The sequence below is a fragment of the Oryza brachyantha genome, chromosome 2 (assembly GCF_000231095.2).
Source record: "Oryza brachyantha chromosome 2, ObraRS2, whole genome shotgun sequence".
NCBI classification, from domain to species: domain Eukaryota; kingdom Viridiplantae; phylum Streptophyta; class Magnoliopsida; order Poales; family Poaceae; genus Oryza; species Oryza brachyantha.
In genome coordinates this window covers 14,451,959-14,461,234 of record NC_023164.2, presented here as the reverse complement: position 1 = coordinate 14,461,234, position 9,276 = coordinate 14,451,959, and the positions used below count along the sequence as shown (strand labels likewise).

Genomic DNA, 9,276 nt, shown 5'->3' with positions numbered 1-9,276 from the left:
GGTCTTGATCATATGATCCAATTCTATGATACCATCAAAAAATGATACTAGCTAGTATCCGGAATATCGGTGTGCGAGTACCGTTAGTAGGAATTCGATAGGACCCTTTAAGTTCGCCTCATGATGAATTCCTTGAGTTCCTCATAGAGTGCAAAGAGAGGTGGGTACATGAGTTTGGATATGTTCGGGCCACCGAGAGACGTAATATTATACTCATGTGTGCATGCTTAGTATAAGATTTATCTTAGTCTAGAATTCACCCGTCATGATCTTTGGACCTCCTATTATATATCTCGGAGGGTACCACAGTGACTAAATCGAGAAGTTAGATGTGACAAACCACACAATAGGTTATAGATAGTATACTGTGATGAACTCCCCATTGGAGCCAGCCACCTAGAAGGGGAGCACGGGGGCTATTGCTTGGGCACGCGTATAGTGAGGATGTATGAATGAACAATGAACCCTTGGTTGATTCTTGGGGCCATGTGCTTAGGCTCACAACGCCTAACCGTCAATCCTTAGGAGGCCGGTGTGGCTTCTATATATGTTACAGTCGGGTTCGGCTCAGCTGAAGTTAGACTAATGACTGCAAACTCTTGCAGTTGGGACATCTGACCGTTGAAATGAAATAAAGGGCTCGATTGCCTTCTTTATCTCTCCTTGTCTTTGCTTCCTGAGTTGCTCTCCTTCCTTACTGCAACGATGCCAATGTATACAATTAACTAAATGATAATCTGCAAGCAAAAATAATAATCTGCAAGCAAAAATATTTTTAGGTCAGATTAATGCATGATCAATAAAATTGTAGGTGTAATAAAACTAATATATATAATAGTAATTAATGCATGATCAATAAAATTGTAGGTGTAATAAAACATTATATATTTTTGCTTGCAAATTATTAGTAAGATAAACATTATACTTTTGGATAAGGCAAAATTTACTAAAGGGCATCGAAAAAACATGTAATTAGCCGGTGGACACAGTAAGATCACGAATTTGCTGCAGGGCACCACAAAAATATGGTAATTAGCTGGTAGACACTCCGGCCATTATTTTATTAATTTCAAAGTCAAAAATTTTAAAAATAACGAGATTGCCCTCAGTGGCTGGGTCGCCACCGTCCTCACCGCAGTTGGGTCGCCGCCACCACCGCCTACTCAGTCACCCCATAGGCTAGGGTGCGGTGCTGAGACCGACTGTGTCTGGTTTGACTGGACCCAATCGGTATAAAAGGTTGGTCACCAAGGGCAATCTCGTCATTTTTAAAATTTTTAATTTTGAAATTAATAAAATAATGGCCAGAGGGTCTACCAGCTAATTATCATATTTTTGTGGTGTCCTGCAGCAAATTCGTGATATTACGGTGTCTACCGGCTAATTAGACGTTTTTTGATGCTCTGTAGCAAATTTTGCCTTTTGATAATGGATGAGAGTTTTTGTGCATGGTATTAAAATTAGTGACTTCTGTAACCAAAGTCTTTTGTAATTTAAAACATTCCAGCTAGAGAAAAATTAACCATTTAGCTCTGGCAAACTAATGTGAACTCTCATTATTGTTAAATTACACAGTATTAAGCCTTTTCATTTAGTTAATTGTATACATTGGCATTGTTGATGTAAGGAAGCAGAGCAACTCAGGAAGCAAAGACAAGGAGAGATATGGAAGGCAATCTAGCCCTTTATTTTATTTCAACGGTCAGATGTCCCAACTGCAAGAGTTTGCAGTCATTAGTCTAAGGGGTTGTTTAGACGAGGCTAAACTATTTAGCTTCATGTCACATCGGATGTTTAGACACTAATTTAAAATATTAAATATAGACTAATAAAAAATTAATTTCATAAATGAGTGCTAATCCGCTAGACGAATTTTTTAAGCCTAATTAATACATAATTAGAGCATGTTTACTGTAGCATTACATAGGCTAATCATAGATTAATTAGACTCATTAGATTCGTCTCGCAAATTAGTTTAAGATTATACATAGGTTTTTATTTATAGACTATATTTACTATTTATAATAAGCGTCTAAACATTTGATAGGACAAGGGACTAAAAATAAGTTCTTGTCCCAAATACCACCTAACTTCAGCTGAGCCGAACCCGTTACAGTCACGTACTCACGTCAGGTCCTCGAGCTTGGAGATTCCAGTGATATGTTCTCTTAATGCTCATATTTCCACAAGCCTTCGGGGTTGGCACGATTCACGTGATAGAGTATGTCAACTTCCTTAGCCTAGATAGCTTGATGATGTGGCCCCGGGTGATCTCGTGCCCATGACATAAAGGCCTCGATTATCATTTCACCAACGTGGACCGGTAACCTTACATTTGGGTGAATATGCTTTGGCCTTTACTGGGGGTACTTTGGTTCAGAAATTTTGACCACGGTCTGGGGTCATGAAATGCCGGCGAGCGAAAGCGAAGGCCGAAGCAAATGGAGGTTCGTTGCATGCTCAAACTGAAATATCTATTGCATCGACAAAATTGAAATATCCATTTTGAAAGGTCCCCGGTTGAAATATCAGCACTGACTTCATGACGAAAAGGACCGGCACCGACACCGACGTTACTCCGTTCAGCTTGGATTGGTTCGAAATTGTCCGGGCACTGGACCAAACTGATGGTGACACGTACGTTGATTTTATCCACTGTGCTGTTTGATGCCACAGCCAGATTTAAGTTTAAGAGGAAACAGTTCAGGTATGCGTAGGAAACGGTTCAGACATGCGTCTCAGAAAAACTTGCAGGTTTTATTCACATAAAAAGGTGTTGGCCAGTAGGTGCTCAGTCCTCTTCAGAGTTAAATAGCTCCATGTTGATGTTGACTGTGTGGAATTCTAGAGTGATGATTTTTTTTTCTTTTTAATTTTACATGTGTGGACGTGTGGCCCATATGGGAATGGCAATGAAGCAAAAATGCATGCAACAGCAATGAGGTGGCACTCACGTTGTCCCAAGCTTGGGATCTTCTGAGACCGGATGGTCAGCGTCAGATTAAGCAAGGGGTTGGGCATGGTGCATGCATGACAGAATAAACATTGCTGTTATGCATAGAAATAACACTTTTTCTAAGATATTATAATACTATTTAGATTCGTAGGAAGGTTAATGATTTTTTATAAATAAATATACATGGTGCAAAAAAAAATTATAATATGGAATGGGTGTAATAAGTCCTAAACCATTTTGAATTAAGAGTAACACAAATGGCGTCCCCATCGTGTGCTAAATGCTGCGAACGTCGGAGTTTAGCCAAGCTGCTAACTGAAGCACAATTAGCAGCAGACTATGTGACATGCATGGTTTCCAAAAGATTTAAGACACAGCTTAATTGATTAATTTGCGACTTTGTTTAATGAGTTAATTTGATGCGTAAGATCATGGGAGGGAGGAAGAGTAATTACAAAATAATATGTCAGTGGATCTTTAGAAAAGTTACAGTGACTTGGAGATCCTAACGAAGTAACGGGCGAGCGCTCGCTGGTTCAGGTACATTGTGTGCGTACGTTCACTTTTTAGCTTTTCCCTTGAAGCAAGGCTGGTTCTAAAAGTTTGCAGAGATTTTTTTAACTTTTTTTTATCTTTTTAATAAATAATTCTATTACTAAACCTCTTGTGCACAAAAATCATTGTTTGAATCTTTTTGATCACATCATGATAAAAATGTTCGTTACGCTAAGCTGGATGGCGTGGCAGGGTTATGCCAACAACTATAGTATCATTGTATTGGCATGCCAAGGAGGTGACATGGCCAAAAACTTCTGGTGAAAATATTTATATAAGAGGTTTAGTAATAAAATTATTTATTAAAAATATTTTAAAAAGAAAAAAGGAAAACGGGATCAGAAGGCATCGCGTGAAAGCACTACTTGGCTTTCGGGGACTCTCCCCGGTGCCGCACTTCCCCCTGAACTCAGGCAGATGAAAGAAGTGATTAACGTATGAAATATGATTTGGCATGTGTTCCTGTTAACATGCTGTTTCTTTCATGACGCACATCGGGAGGAGGATGGGCAAGACAGCCGCAGCAGTGGCATGAAAAAAGTGCCGTTCTAGATGAATATGCCTCAGAACAACTCTAAATTTAAATTTAAATATTTAAATTTTAACTTATAACCATAAGCAGAAAAAAAAAAGATAGGTTGATATTCATCAGCTCTTATTTTCTTCTGGGCAGGCGGTACAGAACCAAGTCCAAGCTCTTGACACGAACTGAAGGGCAGACTGGATCATTATCACGGAAATTGACAGGATAGTTCAACCCGAATCGCGGGTGGCGTACCTTGTGGGAGATTGCTCCATCCATACATCATAACAATTCATCACCTCCAGCTGAATCTTCTCTTCGCCTTGCCTGTTTACCTTCTTTGTTCCACCGTATGTTGGGTTTCAGTGGTCGGCGCAGTCCGCCAGGTTTAACTGTTTTAAGGACACTGCATGACTGAATGGCATAATAGCAGGAACACAACATGATTCAACACAATCATATTCAGAATGGAAACTGGATGGTACAAAGTGACTTCTATACAGCTGCAGTATTTCCACAGTTCACTTTCTTCTTTACAAAATTGCATGACATCTGTTTATCACTATGCCTGTGCGTAAGCATCATTATACTAGTCCAGTCTGTTTAAAAGGGGGGAAAGCATTTGATAAATGTTACATCCAATCAAAAAAAAAAAAGATAACATCTGCAAAATGGCGCAAAATCATTGGCATTTTGCAGTATCCCAGTATTATCATCCATGTGTGAACCTTTACATTAAACGGCCAGCGTAGCATGCTCGAGGGTATTTTTTCTGCAGCTGGGGCCACTGCACGAAGAACTGATCGGCTATTCGTAGCTTGTACAACAGTAAACCACTTAATGAAAGCTTCCTTACTCTTGCAATGCTTTCAATGTAGAAAATGGAGGACCATCCCAAACCAAGCACCTGCCGAAATACAACAATTCAAAACTCAATGAAAAGCATTATATTGACTTGAAAGTAAGACAAATAATCAAATATGACAATGGATGTTTGGATTTAAAGCAACACTGACCTCTTAGTCACTGTTATATAACAAATAATAAACGGCACAAGTCTTGTAGACTTGTAATGCATAAAGTACTAATCTTTTATTTACTAGCCAGTATAAGAGCTAGAATGTGAAGCTACCTTCAGCAGAAAAGCCGAGACACATAGAGGAATGCATGTCCCTGGACCATTGCAAAAGATCTGCAGGAGTATAAGCAATTAATATATTTTTGTTCATGTTACATTATGGACGCTAATATATTGAAATAGAATACACACCACTTGTGGTCTTATTCTTATTATTATCCACATAGCATGCGATGTAGCAAGCAATGTTGTTGCAACCGAAGTAATGTAAGATTGGCCTACTTCACGACTGCGGTATATCTGCACGAACTGTGCATTCTCAATAGCCTCTTCTTTATCAATCTGAAAAGGCATAAACTAGATTTATCCGTACCAATTTTAACTACTTGGGAAAATTTCAACATATCATAACTCAGTGAAGCATGGTAAATTCACCTCAGGCTGAACCAGTGACTGCTCATAGACCTGTGCCTTCTGAAGGCTCATGTTGTCAGTAAGTGCAGCTACATAGTACCTTGGAGTAAATCTATCCTTCTGAAGTGTAGTTACAACATTCATCATTTCTGCAGTATGTCCTCCTGTAAATAAACTAAAAACAAATCAAAGGTGTTTCATAATGTTCAGTCCTATGTGGATAGTTATTGTTAAACAAAGTATATACTCCCTTCGTTCCATCATATTATAAGGCCGCGTTCTTTTGAGGGGGTGGTAAGTTAACTTACCCCGGCGCGAAAAACGTAGTAATAGATTAGTACATGATTAATTAATTATTAAAAAAATAAAATAGATTAATATGATTTTTTAAAACAATTTTCCTATAGAAAATTTTTGCAAAATATACACCGTTTAGCGGAAAACGAGGAAGATTAGTTAACTTACCAGGGCAGCCGAACGCGGCCTAAGTCACTTTTAGGTTTGTCCTAAGTCAAAGCCTCTTCAAGTTTGACCAAAAATATAGCAACATTTCCAACACAAAATAAATGTGCTATAAAAATATATTCAATGGTGGATTTAATGAAACTAATTTTGTGTTATGGATGTTAATACATTTTTTATAAACTTAATCAAACTTGAAGAGTTTTTACTTGGAACAAACCCAAAGTGACTTATATTTAACGAAGGGAGTACTTAATTGGTAATGACTTAATTCCCCCAAATGGTATGCCGTCCAAGAGTTTAGTAAAAATACCAATAATGGAAGAGATATGCTAGTTGATAATTCCAGTTATGCTTATGTAAGTACTGAAACTAGAGCAGACAAAAAAACATGTACAGGGATATTCCTAACATGCAAAATTAATGCAAAGGAGGGTCAAATTGTCAAAACATTAATAATAACTTTAATATAATCACTTACTGGACACAAAAACTGTGCAAGACACATATGGCTAAAATGAATCCAGCAAACAGAGAAACGTGGTAAACTGGTAATACCAACACATTAGCAGAACAAGATCATTTGCATGTCAAGCGAATGACCAAGGTGGAAGAGCACTTGGCTTGCAACATAACCAGGTGCAAATATACAGACAAATTAAATCTTACAGCTTTTAAAGAAAAGAAAATGGGCATGCAAAGTTTCCAGTCAACGCTACGACTACAAGAGATGCTTATCGCAATTCCCTTCAGGAAGGAAAACTATCTGCTGAAACCACATTGAATGGTGTTGTCACCAGAGTTGCATGAGGAGCAAACCATTCCTATGTGCTAGTCAATAGATACCCTATACAATATACAATGTATAAGCTAATTGACAAACAATACTTCAAGAATTTCACATCACCCCAATCTGACATTTTGATATTCCTACTGCATGACAAGAAATGAAATACATACTGAGTCTGATCGTAGGCGTGTAGAAAGTGTGAAATAACAAATGTAATTGCATGCATTAATTTTTGAAATAACAAATGTGATTGCATAGTGCATACACACTTATATTTTATCTTTTTGTTGAATGACAAGGAAGATAAACTAATTGATTAAAAAAATCACAGATTGTCAAGTATTTCGCTTGTCACAAATACATGGTCTTTTTTATCTTTGTATTGAATGACAAGCAAGGAAATGGATGCATACTCATTGAGTCTGATCCTAAGCATGTAGAACATGTGAAAATAACAAATGTAGGAAGAAATGCTACAGCACAAATAGGTCAGAGGCCATAGGGTATTGGATCCCCAATATGAACTCACCAGAACCAAGGATGATGAGACACGGCACTCTGGCAGCTGAAGCTGAGAGCTTCGAAGGTAGATGACCGCTGTGATACATCACATAAGCGAAGCGGATAACGAGCAAAGACACGAGTACTGGAAGGGCGCAGCACACAGCCATGGAGATATCAAGCCCCATCTTCGTCGGAGCAGACAAGACCAGATACGAGCAGTAGCAAATGCAGGATTTTCCTGCTGGATATTCAGAGTTAAAACAATTTGTTCCATATGAATAAAGAAATTAACAGTAACAAGTTTTAAAGAACAAACAATAGCACAAATAGGGTCATTCTGGACATGTCTGAAGTAGTTTGAATGAATTACAGGCCATTTTGTTTTGCTACCCTACCAATTTTGGAAGAGTAGCAAATCAAACACAACATCAAAATTTTGCCTCTACCAAAAACTTTGCCATTGCCCTATATATCTATTATTGGCACATTTTTTCACCAAATCAAACATATACGGAAGCATATCATACGCATTGCTACTATAACAGCATGCAATCTTAACCATTGCCTCAATTTGGATGACGATAATTTCCACACTCTCAAGATAAGCAACAGGCCTGGCAGGTCCACTCTAGTTCCAGTACACCATCATTGTTTCAGCAATTTTACTCGGCCAGGAATGCATGAATAAATGACACGCAAATAGAGCAGTTATAGTTATACACAACTTAGATGATAAAAATTAATCTATACTAATGCAGTGTTATACGCTTATACTTTATTTCTTAAACACCAAAAAAACGAGAAAATTAACTATAGGCCACTCCATTCAACTGTCTTTAACAAAATGCCACCCTCTAGCATGGTGTTATAGAAATGCCACCCCTCATCTAGCCTTCTTAATCAAATGCCATTATGGGGTATTTGAAGCTGTATTATATTTTTTTTGCATCCAAACAGATATGTGAAAGGACTGGAATGCCCCTGCTCATTTAAATAGAATGGCAACCTGTGCATCCAGCTTCCAGCCCAAGGCAGTGCACTCAGTTTCCAACCGGACAGTGCACCCAGGCAGTCAATTTGCAACAATAAAAAATAAATCCCAGGCATTCATCATCACGTAATAAATCATATAATAAATATCAGCTCATAACCAACAAAATATATCTCCATCTCAAATAACAAATACATCACATAATCAATCTCCAACACTAATAACCAGAAAAAATCAATCCCAACCATTCATCATCACATAATAAATCATATAACAAGCTTCAGTTCGTACATAATAATATAAGTCCATCTGAACTCAATCTTCAAAGTTATATTCGGTACGCTAAGCAGTAATTAAAGTCATTTCTCCGGTGTTGTCATTTGTACAGTTAAATCCATCGTTAAAATCATTTCCTTCTTACTCCAAAAATTAATTTCTAGGTTCTATCATGCAAATTGGTTATGCTGTCCACTCACTAAAATCATAGTATTACACTGACTAAGCACTAAAATCAGGGAAGTGCGCTAACTAAAATCGTAGCACTACACTAACAAATCAACAAATTCAGAGCACCAAAATTGAAATAGGGCTTACCGAGAGAACCCTCCTGCTCGTTGTCGCTGCCGGCGCCTGAACGAGCCTGCTGCTGCACGACGGCCGGCGATGTACTGCCACGGCCGGGGGAGGAGAGCTGGCGGCGGCGCCCTCCCTGAGGCGGCGAGCTGGCCGCGGCGGCCGGAAAAGGCCGCGGACGCCGCGGGCGGGCGGGTGGCGGAGGCAGGGGAGGCGCGGAGGCCGGGGGAGGCAGCGTCACCAGGGGCCGGCGGCCTGGGGAGGCGGAAGGCGGCGGCGCGTGCGATTTGCTGGCGGCAGTGGCAGCGGCGGCGGCGGAGTTGGTTCCAGTGGGTAGACGACCGGTGGACGGTGATGGGATTTGCCTAGAGTCTGGGGTGTACTGGGCCGGGAAACCAAACTTTCCGGGCCTTCCAAATGGACTTTTGAG

The 9,276-nt window shown here is 39.3% G+C and overlaps 1 protein-coding gene across 2 annotated transcripts; it reads right to left on the bottom strand.

Moving 5' to 3' along the window:
* Positions 1–4,477: 4,477 nt before the first annotated feature.
* Positions 4,478–8,991, bottom strand: LOC102701611 (UDP-N-acetylglucosamine transferase subunit ALG14). Of its 2 annotated transcripts, none has more exons than XM_015833551.2 (6): positions 8,868–8,991; positions 7,308–7,523; positions 5,548–5,690; positions 5,305–5,454; positions 5,167–5,226; positions 4,478–4,941 (listed from the first exon to the last, which is right to left on the bottom strand). In XM_015833551.2, exons 2-6 carry the CDS (start codon positions 7,465–7,467, stop codon positions 4,765–4,767), a joined length of 690 nt encoding a protein of 229 aa, XP_015689037.1. In that variant the 5' UTR covers positions 7,468–7,523; positions 8,868–8,991; the 3' UTR covers positions 4,478–4,764. The 2 variants fall into 2 exon arrangements, with proteins under 2 accessions (XP_015689037.1, XP_006647321.1); XM_006647258.3 differs by having other exon boundaries at positions 7,308–7,520.
* Between the last annotated feature and the right edge of the window lie 285 nt (positions 8,992–9,276).

Excerpts from the sequence above, each read along its gene's own strand:
- LOC102701611 (XM_015833551.2), bottom strand. The coding sequence starts at position 7,467 with ATGGGGCTTGATATCTCCATGGCTGTGTGCTGCGCCCTTCCAGTACTC. Across the intron at positions 5,691-7,307 it reads TCTCATCATCCTTGGTTCTG|GAGGACATACTGCAGAAATG; the intron begins GTGAGTTCATAT and ends GTTTATTTACAG. Across the intron at positions 5,227-5,304 it reads TAAGAATAAGACCACAAGTG|ATCTTTTGCAATGGTCCAGG; the intron begins GTGTGTATTCTA and ends ATACTCCTGCAG.